Source organism: Chrysochloris asiatica, unplaced genomic scaffold, assembly GCF_000296735.1.
Source record: "Chrysochloris asiatica unplaced genomic scaffold, ChrAsi1.0 scaffold00273, whole genome shotgun sequence".
Taxonomy (NCBI): domain Eukaryota; kingdom Metazoa; phylum Chordata; class Mammalia; order Afrosoricida; family Chrysochloridae; genus Chrysochloris; species Chrysochloris asiatica.
The window spans coordinates 545062-566269 of record NW_006408791.1 but is presented as its reverse complement, the minus strand read 5'-3'; the positions used below and the strand labels follow the sequence as shown (position 1 = coordinate 566269).

At 45.8% G+C, this 21208-nt stretch overlaps 1 protein-coding gene across 1 annotated transcript in view; it reads left to right on the top strand.

Annotated features, from left to right (window-relative positions):
- The window catches only part of ZNF423 (zinc finger protein 423), a 311738-nt gene extending 291534 nt beyond the window's left edge, over positions 1 to 20204 (top strand). The window contains exon 6 of the mRNA XM_006874383.1: positions 19507 to 20204. Coding sequence (XP_006874445.1) covers positions 19507 to 19536 — 30 coding nt within the window. The 3' untranslated portion in view covers positions 19537 to 20204. The remainder of the gene's footprint in view (positions 1 to 19506) is intronic.
- The last annotated feature ends 1004 nt before the right edge of the window (positions 20205 to 21208 follow it).

Sequence of the window (21208 nt, the reverse complement as noted above, 5' to 3'; positions counted from 1 at the left end):
GTGGTGGGCTCAAGCTGCTGACCTCGCAGTTAGCAAGCCAATGCTTAACCCACTAACCCACCAGCATTCCTGGTACATAGTAGGAGTTTAAAGTATTCTTGGACTGGCAGAAGAACCAAGAAATCAGTCATAAAGGAAATACAGCCAGAATGTTCTTAGAAACAAGGATGGCGAGACTTTGGCTTGCTTACTTTGCACACACCATTAGAAAAAGCAGATGCTGGGAGAGCTATCATGGTTTGAAAGTAGAGAGTCTGTGAGAACCAGGAAACCCCTCAATGAAATGGATTTATGCATTAATCACACAGTGGCTTCAGAGACAAAGCTTTGGGGTTAGTACTAGTTACCACACTGTTGAGCATCTGTGTAGAACTCGTGACATGCTTCTTGTTGTGATGTCAGAAGCTATGCTCCCAGTATTTTCATTACTCTCAGGGTCGCCCATGGTGATATGGTCAGCAGAGCTTCCAATCTAAGACAGGTTGGGATGATGGACCTGGTGATCTTCTTCTAAAAAGATTAGTCCATGAAAACCTTTTGAATAGCAGCAGAACATAGTTCTGGCAGATAAGCTACTCAGTTTGTAAGGCGCTCAAAATACACCCCGGGGAAGTGCTACCTCCGCAAGTAGAGTCAGTCTTAATGACATGGCCGGAGTAAAGATTTTAGGACCTTCATTTGCTGATGTAGCATGACTCATAATGAGAAGAAATAGCTGCAAACATCTGTTAATAATCAGAATGTGGAGTGTATGAAGTATGAATCTAGGAAAATCACAAGTGGTAAAAATGAAATGAAATGAATAAAGATTGATGTTGTGGGCATTAGTGAGCTGAAATGGACTGGTATTGGCCACTTGAGTCAGGCAATCATATAGTCCACTATGCTGGGAATGACAAGTTGAAATGATGTCGCATTCATCATCAAAAAGAACATATCAAAATCTGTCTTGAAGTACAATGCTGTCTTGAAGTATTAGTGATAAGATAATATTCATATGACTATAAAGAAGATCTGGTGTGGTGCTGTAGGTAAAATACTGTACTACTAACCACAGGTCAGTGGTTCAAACCCATGAGCTACTGACTCACTATGAGTCAGAATAACAATATAAGGAAGAACATTTAATACTACTGTTATTCAAATGTCTGCAAAACCCACTAATGACAAAGATGCAAAAATGGAAGATTTTACCAATTTCTTCATTCTGAAATTGAACATACATGTAGTCAAGATGCATTGATAATTACTGGTGAATGAAATGTGAAAGTTGGAAATAAAGAAGAAGGATGGGTAGCTGAAAAATATGGCCTGGGTGATAGAAACAATGCGGGAAATCCCAAGATAGAATTTTTTTTTTTTAATGTTTTATTGTGAGTTATATGATAGTTTACATGAGAGAACTTTAGTTTTACATTCATTTTATTGTGTATCGTTTCATTGCCATGGTTCCAATTCCCTCCATGAGTTATCAACCGACCAAAGGGTATACCCTACAAACCCACCCCCTGCACTCCCCCCACCCCACCCCACCCCGCCCCTAATCTTCAGCACACAGTCCCTTTCCCTCTCTGGATCCAAAGTCCCCAGCCGCTTCATCACTCCACGTCATCATCTATCCCTCTATCTCAGGCCTTGCTGCTTCTCTGGGTAGGGTCCTGCTCTCGGCTCTTCTCCGTTGATGGTCCTAGAGACTTCAAATACCATTTTTCAGCAACACAAAAGGATCTCACCAGATGGAATATGTAGGAATTAAATTGACTATATCTGTGAAAAGAGATGATGGAGAAGCTCAGTATCATCAGTAGAACAAAGACATAGACCAACTGTTGCTCATAGGCAAGTTCAACTTGAAGCTGAAGAAAATTAAAACAAGTCCAAAATAGCCAAAGTACAACCTTGAGTATATGCCACCTGAATCTAGAGACCATCTCAAGAATATATTAGACACACTGAACGCTAATGATCGAAGACCAAAGGAGTTGTGGAATAGCATCAAGGACATGTATGAATATGAAGAAAGTACCCTGGTGAGTCAAAAATTATCGACACTCTGGCTGTAGAATTCATTTTAATTATCTTTAAAAAAAGACAAATACATCATTTTTTGACATAAGCTCCTTGCTTTTCAATACACTTTGTCCATCTGTCAACAAGCTTTCATATTCCCTTATTGAAAAATGTTTTAGGCTGAGCTGCAAGCCACTAGTGCACTGCTATCTTCACTTCTTCATCAGAGGTGAATCTTCAAACTCAAAGGGCTGCTTTCGGGTGAAAGACTGATGGAGCAAATCAGGACTATAAGGAAAATGCTTTAACACCTCAAAACGAAGTTTTTGCAGTGTCAACAGTGTGGGCAGAGGTGTGTGGACATGCATTGTCATGCAAGATCCCAACACCCTTGATCCAAAGTTTAGGCTTCTGCTCTTCAGTGTAACTGAATTGTAAGAAGCACTGTTGTTTGTTGAGCCTTTTTCTTGACAGTGTTCCAGTACTGGCCCTTGAGAATCCCAGAAAATTGTAAGCATCAATTTTGCAGCTGATGGTTGACTTTTGAATTTTTTTTTGATTGGCGATTGAGACTGTTTCCACTCCATACTCTGCCATTTACTCTTAGCTCATAGTATTGAATCTATGTTTCATCACCAGTAATAATAATTTTTTTTTAAATTTTTATTGTGAATTGAAGGAAGGTTTACAGGGCAGATCATCTGTTTTACATTCAACAAATCATATACTTTGTTTCATTACATCGATTCTAATCCCCTCCATGTACCATCTGTTAACAGTAAACAGTATTTCTATTCATTTTAGCTTTTTTTAAAACATTCAGACATATTTAATAATTTACTGCCAGCTCTCATTCCCTCTCTTTCCATGAATCTAGAGTCCTCACCTGCTTCCTCTCTCTATGCCCCCATCTCTGCCCCCATCTCTGGTTTTGCTGCTTCTCTGGATAAGATTCTGCATTCCGCTTGTGCTCTTCTCCCTTGATGATCCTAGGATCCTCTGTTTCTGGACTATAAGATTAACTACTCCCCCATTTTTGTTACAAAACTTCTACCTTTACAATTGTGACAGTCACAGTTAGTCATGATAACAATTATTCACTACTGAATCATAAGAATCTTATCCCTATCTCTTTTCACCAGACCCATTTAGACAAGATGAAAACTATTCAGTGGGGATTCTAACCAGTAATATATTTTTTAAAAAATATTTCTTAAAAAAGAAACTTTTACCTTCCTTTGAGTATTGGTCCAAATTTTGTTTGCAGATGTACAAATGCTTTTTTTGTGCTTTTGCGTGAGTTGTTTCAGTACCCATCTCATACAAAGTTTTTAAAACCCACGTCTGTCATGGATTATTTCATAGGCAGATCCGTGGCTGATTTGCAAATGATTTTTCACATTATCCACTGTTACTTGTCTATTTGGCAGAACTATTTCATGTGCACGCTCAATGTTGTCATCAGCCGTGGATGCGTACAGCGTTTTAATTCTTTTAATCACCCTTGTAAAAGATTATTACAAAGACAGGAAAGAAAGAAATAACAAAATAAATGTCAGAAGAGACTTTGAAAATTGCTCTTCAATGTAGGGTGGCTAAAGTGAATGGAAGAAATAAAGTACAATTGCTAAAGATTTCATAAGGCAGGTCAAGAAGGCAAAGTAAAACCAGAAGGGGAGAACATATCAGCATTTATCAAGCTAAAATTACTGAAGAAAACATTTAAGCCTTGAGTTGTAATGTTGAAGGATTCTATGGGTAAACTATTAAATGACGCAGGAAGCATCAAAAGAAGATGGAAGGAATACATAGAGTCATGGTACCCAAAACAGTTGGTCGATGTCCAGCCATTTTTGGAGGTAGCGTATCATTAAGAACCAATGGGATTGAAGGAGGAAGTTCAGATTGCACTGAAGTCATTGGCGGAAAACAAGGCTCCAGGAATTGACTTTATTTATTTATAACTGTATTGAGATTTTTCAATAAATGGATGCAATGATGAAAGCGTTTTATGCCAAGAAATTTGGAAATTAGCTACCTGGATAACCATTCCAAAGAAGCGATCCAAAAGAATGTGGAAATTATTCAACAGTTTCATTCATATCACATGCAAATAAAATTTTGCTGAAGATAACTCAGAAGTGGTTGCAATAGTGCATAGAGAGGCAGTTGGCAGAAATTCAAGCAAATTAAAAAATGGTCATAGAGCAAAGGATATCAGATTTTTCTTGGCTGAAAGCACAGAATATCAGAAAGATATTTATCTGTGATTTGTTGACTATGCAAAGGCATTCAACTGTGTGGATGACAAAAAATTATGGATAACGTTGTAAAGAATGGAACTTTCATAACATGTAATTGTGCTTATATGAAACCTGTACGTAGTCCAAGAGGCAGTCATTTGGAGCATGGGCATACTGCATTGTTTCAAATCAAGTAAAGGTGTGCATTAGGGTTGTATCTTTTCACCATGCTTATCAGTCTGTATGCTGAGTAAGTAATCAACTCTGAGATGCTGGGTTTTATGAAATAGAACGTTGTGTCTAGGTAGGAGAAAGACAGCATGTAATATGTAGATGACATTATTTGCTGAATATAAAGGATCAAAGACTGCAGCCATGGATTGTTGTTGTTCAGTGCCATCGAGCCGGTTCTGACTCATAGTGACCCTGTATAGGATTTCCAAAGGGCAGCTGGTGTGTTTGAGCTGCCACCTTGCGGTTCAACCTGATCTTATGTCACACTAGGTCTCATGAATTACACCTCGACATAAATAAAAAATCCTCTCTGTTGATTCAATAAGCAACATAATGAATGGAGAAAAGATTGAAGTTATCAAGGATTTCATTTTACTTGGATCCACAGTCGATGTCCAAGGGTTGTAAAGACGATGCGTGGACCAGGCGGTATTTTATTCTGTTGTATATGGTGGTCACTATCCATTAGAGTTCTGGTATGGCACTGTAAGATAACACTGGCCTGAAAGGTCAGTTTGAACTGCAAGATCAGTAGTCCAAACCCATTAGCTGCTCCTCGGAAACCCTATTTCCGAGGAGTCAGAACTGACTTGATGGCACTTAACAATATCCATTGTAATGGGAGCACGGTAGCTCTAGAGGATAAGCACTGAACTGAGACCATAAGGTTGGCAGTTTGAGCCACCAGCTGCTCTATGGGAGAGAAATGAGACTTTCTGCTCCTGCAAAGATTTATAATGTAGAAACCCTATACAGGTGGCTATGAGTTGGAACTGCCTTGATGGCACTTAACAACAATCAATTGAAATGGAATCCTGGTGTGGCACTATAGGATAAGTACTGGACTGTTAACCACAAGGTTGGTGGTTCAAACCCAGCAACTGCTCTCTGGAAACCCTACATAGGGTTGCTATGAGTTGGAACCGACTCAATGGCGTTTAACAGCTACAGCAACATTAGTTGGAATTGGCTCAACAGCACCTAACAGCAATATTGCATTTTCTATAGTTTATAAAAAGTCCTTTGCGTCAGATGTTGTGTAAGTTGAAACTCATAATAAGGTTGTGAGGTAGATGTTATTGGTCTCCCCATTTTCAGATGAGTAAATGCATAGAGAAGTGAATAACTTGCTTAGGGTCACATAGATAGTAAGTAGTTAAGATGAGATTTGAACTCCAAAGCCACCAACTCATCCTCTCACTTAGCCACTCCCTTATTTACATAGTGATGCCCCACTGTTTATCGTTCCATCTTCTGTTCACTCATCTATTCCATCCATCCATTTACCATCCATTCTCCATATAACCAGCTCTCTATCCATCCATCAATTTACACCTCTACACCTGCATCTACTCATCCTCCATCTATCCATCCATTCATCCACCTGCTCATCTATCAGTATTGAATGCTAGAAAAGTGCCAGCAACTTCATGACCCTTCCTCCTATACTCTTAATTCCATGTTTAATGGCTACCTGCTTCTACCCTAAAACTGCCTCTGTATCTATATATAAACATAAACACACACACACCACTCTGGTGAGTCTAATGGAATAGGAGAAACAGAGTGTAGAAATGATTTTTGGTTTGCCTCATGGAAGTCAGTGAAGGCGTAGGGCAGCCTCACTTGGTCATGGTGTATGGGCAATGAAAATTAGCCCAGCATATTGGTTGGAAACTGATTACAGACTATATAATATGTACTAGAGTCCTGATGTGTAAGCTATAGGGTAAGCATCAGACTGGTGAACACAAAGTTGGCAATTCAGACCTACCAGCTGCTCTCAGAATCCTTATACAGGGCCACTATGAGTTGGAACTGACTTAATGGCACTTAACAACAACCATATTTATTGAGAGAACCATGCTCAGAATTTCTGTGGAAATAACTCTCCATCTGCTGGGGTTGATGATCTAGGATTTTTAAGGTAATTTTAGCAAAAATATGAGGAAGTAGATGTGGATATGGTCAGCATTTAAAAGTATCATACACAATCTAAAGGAACTAGGTTAATATAGGGACTTGAACATAACGTGTTCTATATAATTAGTGGCCCTGTGACCTAGATTTTCCAGTACAGCACTGATTCCATTCCGTTTGCTGTTCCTTTTCCTGATGTTTGCTTTGTGAAATATGGTGACTCTATGGAGGTTAAGTATTGTGCTGCTCCACAGGAGAAAGTTGAGGCTTCCTGCTCATGTAATGACTGCCAGTCTCAGAAACCGTAAAGAGCAGTTTTACTCTGTCCTCTAGGGTCACTGTGAGTTGAAATGGACTCTGTGGCAGTGGGGATATGGAGCTTGGTTTGCTCATCAAATGATAATCAACAAACACTTAAAGTTTTAAAGTCAGAAAGAACCAGAAAAATCAAGGGAAAACATCCCCAACCTTTTTTTTCTGGACATGATAGATACTTCTTGTTTGCAGGTGTGCCTTACTCCACATGCCTGCTAGGAATCTGTGTCTGCTATAGAGTTCATTCAGACTCATGATGATGCCATGTGTATCAGAGAACTGTGCTCCAAAGGGGTTTCAATGACAGTTTTTTTATATAGATCACAGATTTTTTCCCAAGGAACTTTGGGTGGGCTTGAACCTGCAACCTTTTAGTTAGCAGCTGAGCCAAATCCTAAACAGGCAGTTCATGGATACTTTCATGTAGCAGCTTTCGAAACCATCGGGTCCTCTTTCTCTTGACTTGAAAACAATGGCAGCTGAGGCATTCCCTCAGGGTGCCTCAGGCCTCTCTGCTGGGGTGTGGGTCCCCCAGTTCCAGCGAACACCTGTGCTGGGCCTTGTGTTGGGAGCTGGGCTGGTGAAAGTGGAATAGCATCACGGAGGCTGAGAGGGTGTTGCCACCAAGTGGCATGTCCACCCCAGGATGCTGTAGCTCCCTTGCATCCATCGAGGCCAGCACAAGCAGTATCAGGGACTGGGGAGTAAGTGGTGAGGAGGCTCTTGGTGTGGTGTGTGGCCATCCTCCCTCCCCCTCAGTGTTCAGAGAGACTGTTGTGGAGGAGGGGCAGCCATGTTTCTCCTTCCATCTCCTCTCTTTCTCAGAAGCTACTTCAGAAACGCTCTGTTTTCACTCAGTGCCGACTCTGAGCCGTCACCAAAGTTCCCTGCCTCCGGGAACCATGGTACCCTGCATCGTACTTTGAAAACATTAAATAGATTATATCAAAACTAGATTTCCAGCTTTCCTTCTAAAACCAGAGCTCTGACAACACTGGCCTGCATTCCCATGGTGTAGAGACTGCCTGTCACTGAAGAGGACTGCCATTTTCAGACCACTGTGCATTTTGTAGATTGCTACAGTCTCCACCAGGACTTAGCCTTCCACCTGGCCTGCACCCCACTTGTTTACAAATCTGAGAGCATCTCCTGCCCCCTGGGAGTTCATTTGTTCTTTATTATTAAATAAGCATTTACTCTATGCTGGGAGCCCCTGCTGATAGAATGCTTCTGTCTTCCCAAGTGTTCCATGTGTGTTCTCTTTCCTACCCACAGGTGTTTGCTTGGTTTTGACTGTGGTGAGGTACACATTATAAAACATTGGCTATTTCAGCCATTTTTACATGTACAATTCAGTGACATTAATTACATTCCTTATGTGGTGCAAATATCACCACTATCTGTTTTCAAATTTTGTATCACCCCAAACAGACTCAGTACCTCCCTCTTTTCTTCTTCCACCTGCTTCAGGTAACCACTAGCAGCTTTGATCTCTATGCATTTGCCAAATGTCGATCTTTCATGTAAGTGGACTCTACAGTACGGGCCCTTTTGTGATTGACTGGTTTCACTCAACGTAATGTTTTCAAGGTTCATCCAGGTTTGGGCATGCATCAGGACTTCATTGCTCTTTATGGTTTTAATGCTCCATTGTATGGATGTATCCCATTTTGTTTATCGATTCATCTGACTGTGGGACTTGGGTGGTGGTTTCTACCTTTTGTCTATTATGAGTAGTGCGGCAATGTGTCTGAGTCTTCTGCTTTCAGTTCTTTTGGGCATATTCCTAGGAGAGGAATTGCTGGGACATATGACAGATGTTGAGATGGTAAGAGCGGCTCCTCTCTTGGTCCACCCAACACTATTTTTGATGACTTCTGCCTCAAGGCTTTGTAAAAGCATCACCTGTGCTGGCTGGGATTCCTATTCCTGTAGCATCTGGTTGTCAAGCATATCTTTTAGGGATCTGAGGCTCTTGAAGGGCAGGCAAGTGTGTCTTACTTCATGTTAGTGATGAACTGCCTCCTAGGAGCTGATCCCAAGCAGATGCTTGGATCATATTGTTATTAGCTGAAAGGACCAGCCCAGATATCCACCCAGGAGGGCACCAAAGCCCACAGAAAAGAACTCAGTGGCCACCTGGTACACCATCACTAGAACCTTGGTTCTCTGTCCTTAGTCCTGAATCTTCTAGGTACGCCGTGCCCAATGGGCCTTGCCACTGGGGACCCCATTCACTTTGGAGCAACAGCAGTAGTGGCCAGATTAATTCAGGGCTTAGGATGCTGTAGAAGTGCAGGGGATAAACGGTCCATAAGCATACCTAACAGTATTTATTCTTCCTTGGCTTGTGACAGCAGTTGTAAAGCTCTCTCTTGTGTGGCTGTACCTAGAGTCACTGCTCACTGGTGATCCTCTGCTCACAAACAGATGACAGGGCCATTTGCATTCTGAGTACAGTTTCCCCAAGGCTGCTGTCCCTCTTGGCAGGTATTATTAGTCCCCTTGTTTTGTTGGGTGACTCTGAATGGGAGCCTGTTTACAGGCTGGGCTCCTAATAGAAGGCTCAACTCCCTCCTAATAATCTATCCTCTGGGGGGTTTATTTCCAAAGCACAGCGGTGCAGAACCTGCCCCCTCGGGAGTTTATGGGGATTTTTTTCAAAACAACATTTTCACCCACGTTTTCTCACAAGGGAGATGACTCCTGCTCATGGAACTGATTGTTGACCAGCCCACCTGCTTTGGCCTTTTGTGCCCTGTGTCCTTGTGTCCACAGGGTGCTGGAGAGAGAGGATTTGGAGCAGTGAGGAGAACAAGAAAAACCTGTGCCCAGTCACCTCTGGGTAGGAGGCTGTTTGGATATGACTCCGCCTCATATGCCCCCTGGTGACACGTAGGTTCTCGGCATCTGCCCTTGCTCTTGATTCTACAAGAGAGAAGCAAACAACACAGTTGTTGTCAAATCTATTCTAACTCCTGGTAACCTGTTGGTGTCAGAGCAGAACTGCATTCACAGGATTTGGGACTAGATCGCCATGCCCTTTTGTTTTTGAGGTGCCTCTGGTGGACTCAAACCTCTGATCTTTTAGCTAGCAGCCAAGGATGTCACAGATGCTGCAAAAAATGCCATTTCTCCTAGAAGTTGCATCTTTCTCCATACCAGAAGTTCAGGTGCATTGAGGCACTCAGAGAAGAGATGGACACCCCCGGCTAGGTGGTACAGCACTCACTTCCTGCTGTTCTGGAGTGGTAGACGACAGCCTGTCTGGGAGCCTCACAGACATCCCCAGACTCAATGTCATGCTCCCTATGCCTAGCAGGACAGACATTTCAGCGTTTTATTCCAGGCCAGAGGAGACCTCCTGTAGGATCTACTCTGGATCACACTGGATCACAAGGTCAGTTTGAACCACTAGGTCTGCGTTTCAGATACACCAGGCACTCCTTGGAAACAAGATCACTTTGAGTCGGAACCAACTCAGTGGCACTTAACAACAATAACAGCAACATCCCAGGCCAGTGGGACCCCAGCCTGACTGAGAGTCCTGACATTAAGGAGGCGCTGCCTTTGCCGGGCCCTCTGTGTAAACAGGACACTCAGGAGAGTGGGTCACAGCCACGTCACAGCCTGGGCCCCAGGGGAGCAGCTGCGTCACCAGGCAGGCATGTAGCGGGAACCTCGGCCATCACTCACCCCTAATTTTAATGACGTGCATTAGCTAAATTGTGTTCTGAGTATTCATTCAGCACTGTTTATGGCTTGCTCTTGAGTGCGCTTACCGTTTGTCAGAAGTGCAAACTAGCGAACATACGAGCCTTTAAGACAGGCCATCTGTTCGTCTTAGACCCTTGGACGATTGTCAAATGCTTCTAAAAATAAGTGCTCACAGCAGAGCAGGGCTGCCCAGGTGATACACAGCAGAAAGGAGAAGCAGGGCTGCCTGCGTCTGTACCCTCCCCAAAGGGAAAGACAGTGTGTGTTGGAGAGGAGAGCTTGAGAGGGGCCAGGGACAGGGAGCAGAGGAAGATGGAGCATCATCCAAGGCCTGCTGATGCACCTTTTTGGCTGGATGTGTGAGCTTCTCCCCGTTGCTTGCCTCTCGTGTAACTCCGCAGCTCAAATACCTTCAATGACTCCCCATGGCCCAGATTTAAGGGCAAGCTGCCTCGTCTGGCATCCAGGAGCCTCATCAATAAGGCCCCCGCCTTCCTTTCCATGCTCGTCTCCATGGCACAATCCCTGTGCCTCTGCCAAGCTGAATTATTCATTGTTCCCCCAACATATGTTGCACTTTTCACATTTCATAGGCAGAACTGTGAGTGGTTACAAGAGGACTCTGCAGACCAACAGACTTAAAGGGTGCAAGTCTTGTGCCGCTGTTAACAGGGCAAGCTACCTAACCTCTCTGCACCTCTGTTTTCTCACCTGTGAAATGGAATAATGCTAGTGTTTAGCTCCCTTGTAGTTGCTGTGAGGCTTAACTGGGTTAATGTGGGTGGAGTGTTGAGAACCAGGCTAGGCACTCAGGGAGCACTCAGTACATGTTAGCTCTGGTCCTGGTCACAGAGAGTGGCCTGGTGTGTGGCAATGGTGAGGAGAGAGACTGGCCATAGCATGTTTCCTAACCAGGAACCAGAGTCAGGTAACATAGAGCGAGGGGAAGCCCATGGGATTCTGCAGGCAGGCCCAAGAGAACAAGGTGGCTGGTGTGTTTTGAGGGGCGCTAAGTCCTGGTGTGGCGCTGTGGGTTAATGTGCTGGACTGCAAAAGTCGGTTTTAACCTTAAGGTTCAAGCTCACCACTCACTCCTTGGAAACCCTATACAGGGTTACTATGGGTTGGAACTGACTCAACGGCACTTAACAAGCGTCCCTGGATAAACACTGGACTTCAAGGTCAGTTTGAATCACAAGATCGGCAGTTCAAACTCACCAGTCACTCCTTGGAAACCCTATACAGGGTCGCTATGAGTCAGAACTGACTTTTGAAGGCACTTAAGAATAACAACAAGTGTCCCGGCATTCTCCATCTAGCACAGGGATGAAGGCTGTATCCCCAGGGGTGAGTCTAGCTCCCAACCCTAACCCTGGACTGCAAGCTCTTCAAAGGAAGAGCTGGGCTTTTCCACCTCTGTATGCCAGTGCCCACTAAGGTCTGGCATAGAGGCCCTCAGTGGAACACCAGTAAGGAGTCTGTGAGTGAATGAGGGAGTGGGTGAGTGTATACCTCTTTCCTCCTCTGTAGAGTGTCCGAGAGGCTCCCCTTCATACCAGATACTTCACTCTGTTCCCTGGGAGGAATGAAAGCAAGTGATTCGTGGGTTTAGAGGTTCTAGAGCAAGGGTGGGGAACACACCGTCCATGGGCTGTATGTTGTTGTTAAGTGCCGTCGAGTCAATTCTGACCCATAGCAACCCTGTATAGGGTTTCTGAGGAGCAGCTGGTGAGCTTGAACCAGCGACCTTGGAGTTCAAATGGCTTTGCAATCTGGTACATTAATCCACAGTGCCACACCAGGACTCCGTGGGCTGTATGTTGTTGTTGTTATGTGCCGTGGCATTGGTTCCAACTCATAGCGATCCTGTACAGGGTTTCCAAGGCTGTAAATCTTAACAGGAGCAGTATAAGACCTTTGAAATCATTTGGTTTGGCCCTGCCAAAGCAACTGCAGTTCCAGCCATCATGTTGTGGTTGTGAAATGCCTTTGAGTCAGTTCTGACCCATAGCGACCCTGTATAGGGTTTCTGAAGAGTGGCTGGTGAGCTTGAACTGCTGACTTTACGGTTCAAACCAACTTTGCAGTCCAGCACATTAACTCACAGTGCCACTTGTTTGACCAAACACAGCAGACTAAGTTTTAACTTGATAATTTTGTATGGCCTGCGAATGATATTATAAATTTCAGCAGAAGAAAAGTTCCCCACCCGTGTTCTAGAGCGAGGGCTGGGGGGAGGGGAGATGAGCAGGGCCACTGTTCCAGAGGCAGGGCCAGCCTAGAGTCCATTCTGACAGGAGGGGCTGAGAGGTCCCTCCAATCTCTGTGAGACTCCCGCTACCCTCGCAGAGCAGTGGGCAGGCAGGCCCTCACAGAGCTCCTGGCTGGTTGGGAGGAAGCTTGGAGACGCCATTCATGGAGGGTTGTTGAAAACCAAGTTGTACCAGGCCCTGCATCTCAGGAACAAGGCTCCCTATTCCGCAAAGGTCAGGGAACTGGCTCAGGTCACATGGTAAGTGGCTGAACCAGGACTTAAACCTGTTAAGGCTCACTGCCTGTCTGTGACCATGCAGAACACAGGCCTCATTAATGGGGCACTTGCTGATGGCCCAGTGAGATGCTGGACTTGATGGCATTTTGTCACCAGAGTATCTGAAGAGCAAGGGGGGGATACTAATGGTCTCCAAGGGAGTGCTAATCTATTGGCCAATCCTCCCCAGCTCCTGCCCTGGCATCAGGGGCTGCCCAGAATTCTCTTAGTGCTTCAAGAACAGTGTTCTCCATGTCCCCCGCAGCCAGCATGTTTAAATATTGTAGCCTCCCATACTGGACACTGTGGTGGGTAGATGTCAGGAATAGACCAAGCATGGTCCCTGCCCTGGAAGACGGGGTTCCTATCTCGATCAAGTGAAGCCATGACCTGGAGGAAACACGCTGGTCTTCAAAAGGGCACACAGGCGCGTGAGAGAGTTCATGTGTTGGAAGGTGCATAGAGCTGCCACAGAAGTGGCAGAACCATCACTGTTCCTCTAGCTGGTCCATTCAGATGTGTGTCATGCTTGGGAAGGATAGTCCCATAACCAAAGTGTGCCTCTGAGCCCTACATTCAGCGTCAGGATCATTTCGCTGCTGAATTCTCAGCAAGAGCACGGTGGTAGCTAGTACTCAACAGGACTAACAAAGGGTTTGTTGAATGAATGAACGAACGAACGAACAAATGAATGAATGAATGACCATGTACATGAAAGCTGGGTCTCTCTCTAGAGGTCAAGGGCATGAAAAATCTTTTCAGTCTGCGCCATGACTAGGGAAAGAGCATTCAAGTTCAGTTAGTGGGTCCCCTCAGAACCACACGTAATACAACTGAGAGCCTATGGATTTCTGTACCGCTCCACGTCCCTGGGCAGGTGTCAGGGGCACTCCAGGAACCTGCATCTGTGACAGATGAGATGCTCTGCCCAGTGGATGGATCATGGCCACCACCAGCCGCACCCACCCCCTCCAGTTTTATTTGTTTCACCTGCTTCCCTGCCCCACACCTGTGTCACCCTGGCAGGCAAAGAGGCCCACATGGATGCCAGTCTTCCCCTCTGGGTACTTTCCAGTACTTTTCTGCCCCCCAACACCTCCCCACCGCATTGCCAGACATTATTGCACTGGGCAGTGTTCATCTGTGGGGTCTGTAGCATCTTTAAAAAGCGATTTTCTTCTTCTCCAAAGGGGCTAAATATAGCACAGGCATAAACAGAGAAATAGACATTAAGCCAAAATGCCCTTGTGAGAACCAGGCCGGGTAGAAGGAGCTCTTTAAGAAAGCTTGATGGAGCTCCCCACTCCTCCAACCGGAGCTCAGTGTGGAGGGGAAGAGCAGAGGGCCCATTGTCGAAGTCACCAGGAGCCACTCAGCACAGGTGTGTGTGATTGTGACATCTGCCCCAAGGAGCCTCTTTGGCACCTACCAGAGGCCACCTCCTTTTTGCATACACCCTCCACACACACACAAACAGTGGGTGTCCATATGCCCCCAACAACTACAGGTGCCTGGAGGCTCTCCTGGTCCTTCTGGACCAACCTGGAGCCCAGCAGCCAGCAGGGTTTAATAACGTATTGCTTAATGGATTCTGGTGCCCGCTCCCTTGGGCATCTAGTTTTGATGTTTCCATCTGCTGTGACATCCATGAACTTCAGGGAAGGACATTTTTCATGATTGTCTCAAAACTCTTTGAGGAAGTCCTTTCTTGTACCTAACCTGAGAACTACCTGCATTTCTCTAGCCCATGGTTCTAAGAGAAGGTTACCATTGCTGCAGTGTGAGTTGAAGTGACCATGGATGTTATAGTAGCCCAGGCCTTGGTGTTCTGGCAAGAGGCTGATGCTTATCCAGGGGTCTCCTTCCTCCATTCTGGGTGGCTGTTCCTTGAGGATTTTGTGGAAAACAAATATCCCTGGGTTTCTGCTGCCTGTGGAATGAAGTCCATGTTCATGGGTGTTCTAGGCCCACTAGCCCTCCACGTGGCCTCTGTCAGGATCCCCCCATAGGAGCTGTGTTTGCCAGGCTATGCCAGCCTCCGTGCCTTTGTCTGTACTGTTCTTCTTGGAATGCCCTCTCTCCTTTCCACATAACTAAATCCTGTTATAAAGTGCTATCCAGTTGGTTCCCACTCATAGCGACCCTCTATAGGCTCCTGAGGAGCAGCTGGTGGGTTTGGACTGCCTACCTTGTGGTTCACAGTCCAGTGCTGACCCTACAGCATCACAGCAGGAGTCCCTGCTTTTGTGCATTTATTCATTCATTGACCTTTGGTTCAAGCGGACCCTGCAGTCCAGTGCATTAACCCACAGCGCCACACCAGGACTCCAGTTTCAAGTTTCTAGAGCCAGCCACTAAGAACCGTAGTTTGAGAGCAGGAAAAATAACTGTAAATGTCTCTACCAGCCTAATTTTCTTCTTCTTCCTCTTTCGCAAACTTAAAATACTGAACTCACTGCTGGTGAGTTGGTTCTGACTCCTGACGACTCATGTGAATGGAGCTGAACTCTGCTCCCCTGGGACCTCAGTGGCTGTGATCTTTTGGAAGTCGTTCAACTGTAAATATCCCAGACAGTCAACCCAGTCAGCTGCTCAAAGGACTTGGTGTAGCAAGGTGACTTCGTAGATTCGTCAACTATCTGTGAATAAATGGCTATTTTCCTCAAAACCCCAATTATAGATTTCCACATAAAATGTCTAGCTGATTGAAGCATATGTATTTCAGAGTTTGCCACCGAACCAAACTTATTGCCATTGAGTCAATTCTGACTTGTTCCAGAGTAGAACTGCTCTGTAGGGTTTTCAAGGCTGTGATCTTTCAGAAGCGCATCACCAGGCCTTTCCTCCAAGGTGCCTCTGGGTGAGTTTGAACAGCTAACCTTTCAGTTATTATTTGAGTTTTTAACTGTTTACAACCCCTAGTATATCCTCCCTCCTCCCAGCCCCTCACCCCCCATTACAGAGGACCTAATCACACCCAGAAAGCATGAGCCTCTGACTGTCCTATTAATTGATGATGGGGAAGTGAGACATGCACATTGTCCCCAGTCCTCTGTGCATGCCCAGTCTGGGGCCAGGTGCTATGGCTAGGGAGAGGAAGCTGCTTGCAGCTCTGGGGAGAAGGCCAGTCTTAGACACAGTGGGTTTGCTATTACTGCAGCCTTATATGGAAGGTGGGCTGGAGGCACTGCAGGGCCGAGGATGTGACCAGTGACTTTGTTGGAAGGCAAAAGGAGGTAGGCACAGAATCAGCCAAGGCTTAAAAGCTAGAAGAAGGATGGTTTGAGTGAGGGTAGGTCTGTTGTCCCTGCACGTGTGCCTTTGCTGGAGGATACAAGGTTACCATGGAAACCACCTGCATCCTGTCTATGGCCTCAACTTGCCTGGTACCTTTGGTCCAGGTACCCTGACCAAACCACCAGGCTGCATTGTCAGAGCTCCTGCCCATATCTAGTGCTAAGTGTGGCAGGGATACAGCCTGGGATGAGGAATCAGGCTCCCAGATTTCCTCATCCTTCCTAGCTGGTGGCCTTGGACTAGTAAATTTAGCCTTGCTAAACCCGTTTTCTTTCCTTATAATTTTCTACAAAGGCTGTTGTAGAAGACCTGGTGGTATAGTGGGTAAAGAGCTCAACTGCTAGCCAAAACGTTGGCAGTTCAAATCCACCAGCTGCTCCATGGGAGAAAGGTGTGGCAGTCTGCTTCCATTAAGGGTTCACAGCCTCGGAAACCCTATGGGGAGGATCAGCTCTGTCCTGTAGGGTTGCTCTGAGCCAGGGAGGCTTTGATTGGTTGTGTTTTTCAAGACTCTTGTGAGGATGAAGAGAGATAAATGCCGCAGTGACACCGAACACATGTGCTTGATAGATGCCAGCTGTGTGGCCTGCACTCTGGAGCTCAGAGCAAGAGGACAACAGTGATTGGAGCTATGTGCCGTGCCCATTAGCTACTTGAAGATGGAGTATAGGGCTGGCTGTGAGCTAGCCTAAGGGGTCCAAGAGATCCTGCCAAGGTAGCATCAGTACCTATAAGTGAGAATATGATGCCCAGACAGTCTCTGTAGGGTGTGGGAAGGGGATCCCATCTCTGCCCTGGTCAACAGGACTTCCAGCAGAGTGCTGGGTACCATAGCTCAGACCTTGTTGTTAATTGCCATTGAGTTGGTTTTGACCTATAATGAACCTATGTAGGGTTTCCTAGGAGCAGCTGTTGAACTTGAACCTTGCAGTCCAGCGCATTAACATGCAGCGCTACACCAGGACTCCACCTCAGACCTTGTTGTTGTTGTTAGACGTCATTGAATCGGTACCGATTCATAGTGACCTTATGCACAGCAGAATGAAACACTGCCTGATCCTGGGTCAACCTCACTACTGTTGCCAAGCTTGAGTCCATCGATGCTGCCACTTGGCCAATCCATCTCATTGGGGGTCTTCCTCTTTTTCTCTGACCCTTCACCTTACCAAACATGATATCCTTCTCCAGCAAGTGGTCCCTCCTGACAATATGTCCGAAGTATGAGAGATGAGAGACAAAGTTTGGCCATCTTGGCCTCCAAGGAACACTCTGGCTGCACGTCTTCCAAAATGGATCTATTGGTTCTTTTGGCAGCCCATGGCACTTTCAGCATTCTCCTCCAACACCATAACTCAAATGTGTCAGTTCTTGTACGGTCTTCCTTATGCACTGCCCAGCTTTCACATGCATATGAGGTTATTGAAAACACCATGGCTTGGGTCAGGCGCACCTTAATCCTCAAGCTGACATCTTTGCTCTTCAACACTTTAAAGAGGTCTTGTGCAGCACATTTGCCTAATGCAATATGTCGTTTGATTTCTTGACTGCTGCTTCCGTGAGTGTTGATAGTTGATTCAAGAAGAATGAAGTCCTTGACAACTTCAGTCTTTTCTCAGTTGATTAAGAATGTTGTTTATTGGTCCAGTGGTGAGGATTTTTGTTTTCTTTACAGAGAAACCTCAGACCTAGAGCCCAGGAAAGTGCTGATGACCCCTGGTGGTCATCAGCAGAGCTGCATGGTTGTTAGGCCCAACCAGAAAGGAGTCAACTGTGGCCCTCTAGGTGCCCGGGTCTGGGAGGGCTGCTGTGTTTCTAGCAGATGCTCACCTCATTAAAGCAAAACGAAAAAGTATTTAAAAAAACAAGTCTATACAAAAATACATAAACAAGTGATGTCCTGAAGGAAAAATATTCCGTACTGCTAAGGACTGTCATCAACTGGATTCCAACTCATGGTGAGCGTGAGACTGCTGACACGTTTATAAGAGCAGACAACTTCATCTTTGTCCTATGGAGCAGCTAGTGGGTTTGAACTGTTCACCTGGAATTTAGCAGCCCAAACACTTAACTCATTGCATCGTTAGGCTCTGCTTCAATCTTGAAATATGGGACTAGAAGAGATTCTCATTTGTAACTATAAAATTTTGTAATATTTAAATATTGCTTGAAAAAGCATTTGTTTATAGTTAGAGTGAAATCAACAGATTTTGTAAAGTCCATAAAATACTTCCACCAACCAACCAGGCTAAAAGAACCTGCTGCATATTGGAGGCCCGGAGCTGCCCCAAACAGGGTCAAGTCTTCCCCTGGGGGGGTCTCTCAGGAGGGTCAGCTCCACCTGAGACTTTGATGACATTGGCCTGAATTTGGAACATAGGCCACTGAAATAAAAAGACTGGCACTTATGGAGGCCAAATCCCACCCCTAGCTCTGGTCTGCAGGCTCCTTTGGAAATGGACTGCTGTCCAGCTCTGGCTGGCATGAGGGAGAAAATGCCTTGGGCCATGGTGAGAGGGATGCATGTGGCCTGAGGGGCCCACCTGGGTCCTAGGTTCCCAAGCATATTTGGTGAATTACAGAAGGGTGCCTATCTTCAGGCCCGAACCCTGCCATGTGGCCAAGTATGCAGGCTTCTGCAAAGAGGAACCGAGGCTATTGGCCGAATCTTCTCTGCCTGGTGACCTGCCACCTGCCTCGGCCACAGGCACCATGAATGCCCACTGTCTCAGCATGCCTGTGCCCACTTGAGTGGTTCTTGGCTGGAGAGTTTCGTGGCACATCTCCTATCTCCCTTGGCTGGGCCCCCGAGCAGCCACTGAGGCAAAGGATAAGAGGGCAAAATGGGGGAGACCTGCAAGCAACCAGAGATCGTACCCTCCTCATCATTAGGGCACAGGGAAATGGAGAAGGGAGCAGGGATGTCTTCATTCCTGCCACCTCCCCGGCATTTCCCCTTTCCTCCACCTAACCAGTCCCCATGATGAAACCAAATGGTCTGACAAAAACAAAACACTGTATAGCAAGTCCAGGTTGGCAGCAACAGGAGCCCAACCTCAAGCCCCAAATCAACGGGGTGTCTTGGCAGCTGCGTCCCCAGAGCACTTTTTCCTTGTTGCATTTTGTTTTGTCCTAATCACGCTGCTTTGCTGGGGCCCTGGGCATAAATGCACCGAGTGGGAGGGGACGGGCATGCTCGCCATTCTCTGCCCTCATGCGTGTCTCCTTTCTTTGCCTTTGCAGAACCACACGATGAGCCAGCACGCACAGTGAGGGACTGCTCGACAGGACACCTCTCCGCAGAAGGCTTGCCGGAGACACCGTGGGGAGGGCCATTTGAACATTACATCCAATCAAAGTGTCATTTGCAACCCAGATGTAAAACTCTAATGATTTGGCCATGAGGCGCTGCTATTATAAGCAGCTGGAAATGAATATTAATGGCAGAGATTAAAAGTATTCCATGCTCAGTATTTTTTATTGTCCTGCTACAGCTAGTGTGCTTTTAGAGTTTCTGCCGCAGACTACATTTCTAGAGTTAGATAAACCCGCTTTTTGAGGCTATTGTCCTTTGTTCCTTCATGTATTATATTGATAGTTTTTTTGTTTTTTTTTTAAGGATTAGTGTGGGTTTTTGGTTTTTTTGCTTTTTGTTTTTTTCTTGTTTTTATTTCCCCCCCTTCTGTTAACTACTTTTTAATTGCAATTCTAGGTAATTGTGCATCGTGATGTGATTGCTTGGCTATTGTCTGAATATTTCCTTTAATTTTTTAATTAAAGACTAATGCTTTGATTGGATTTGCCAGTTCACCGGACAGTGATTAAAACTATGTAATGAATATAATCGGTTTCAGTGCAACTGGATGGTCTGCTTTTAAATGTGACTTAATCTGACTGCAGTAACTAGTCCAGTTCAATAAAGGGAATTCATGCAATTAGCATCTGGCTGCCTGATTCTCTTCTCCCCTCGCCTGGGACTGTGTGGGGCTGTTAGCACCTCTGGGTATGTTCCTGAGCAAGCCCCCGTGGGATCTGCACACAATAAGCTCTGCTTTCCTTGGGAGAAAATGGAAAGGCAACTCATAGGATTCCCTGGATGGTATAAATGGTGAAGAGCTGACTAGAAGCTGAAAGGTTGTCCGTTGGAACCCACCCAGAGGTGCCTCCGAAGACAGCCTGGCAGTCTGCTTGTAAAGCTCATGGCCTTAAAAACACTGTGGATCAGTTCTGCTGTGCACGTGTGGAGTCAACCTGACAGGGAATCAACCTGAGGACAACAAACAAGGAACTCAGATGGCCAGATGGCATGAGGCTGGACAGTGGCATGGCTGTCAGAGTAAAAAGAGCCTCTAGAGACAAGATGCTCTGTCTCGTTTATGGGTGGGGAGGTGTGTAGCTTATCGCTGGCTTGTAGCAGTCCCGGCTGTTTTCTGGCTTCTCCATGTCCTTTCCTTTGTGCTGGGTACAGGAGTTAAGTGGGAATCCCTGGCTGAACTTGGGTCGTAGGGTAGCTGAGCATGGGCTAGGAGCACTGTGGGCTGCAGTCAGAGTGCTCCTTAGAGCCAACGCTGGCTAGTCTCCATCTTGCTCACTTTGAACTTGTCATTAAGAGAGACCAGTGACTAGAAAAGGATATCATATTTGGCAAAGTAGGGGATCCATGATATTGAGGGGAACCCTTAATGGGATGGATTGACGTAGGAGTTGGAACAAACATACCCACAATTGTGAGGATGGTACAGGATCAGACCCCATTTCATTCTGGCATACAAGAGGTCACCATGGGTCAAAACTGACTGACACTAACTATAACACCGGCAACCAAAGAAAGGGCCATGAGACCCAGTGCTAGGAGCTGCAGAGTGGAGCCAGGCGACTGAGCTGGTTCCAGACCTAGCGATGAGTGGGAAGTACTGAGGCTGGTACCAGGGCCAGAACTTGAGGG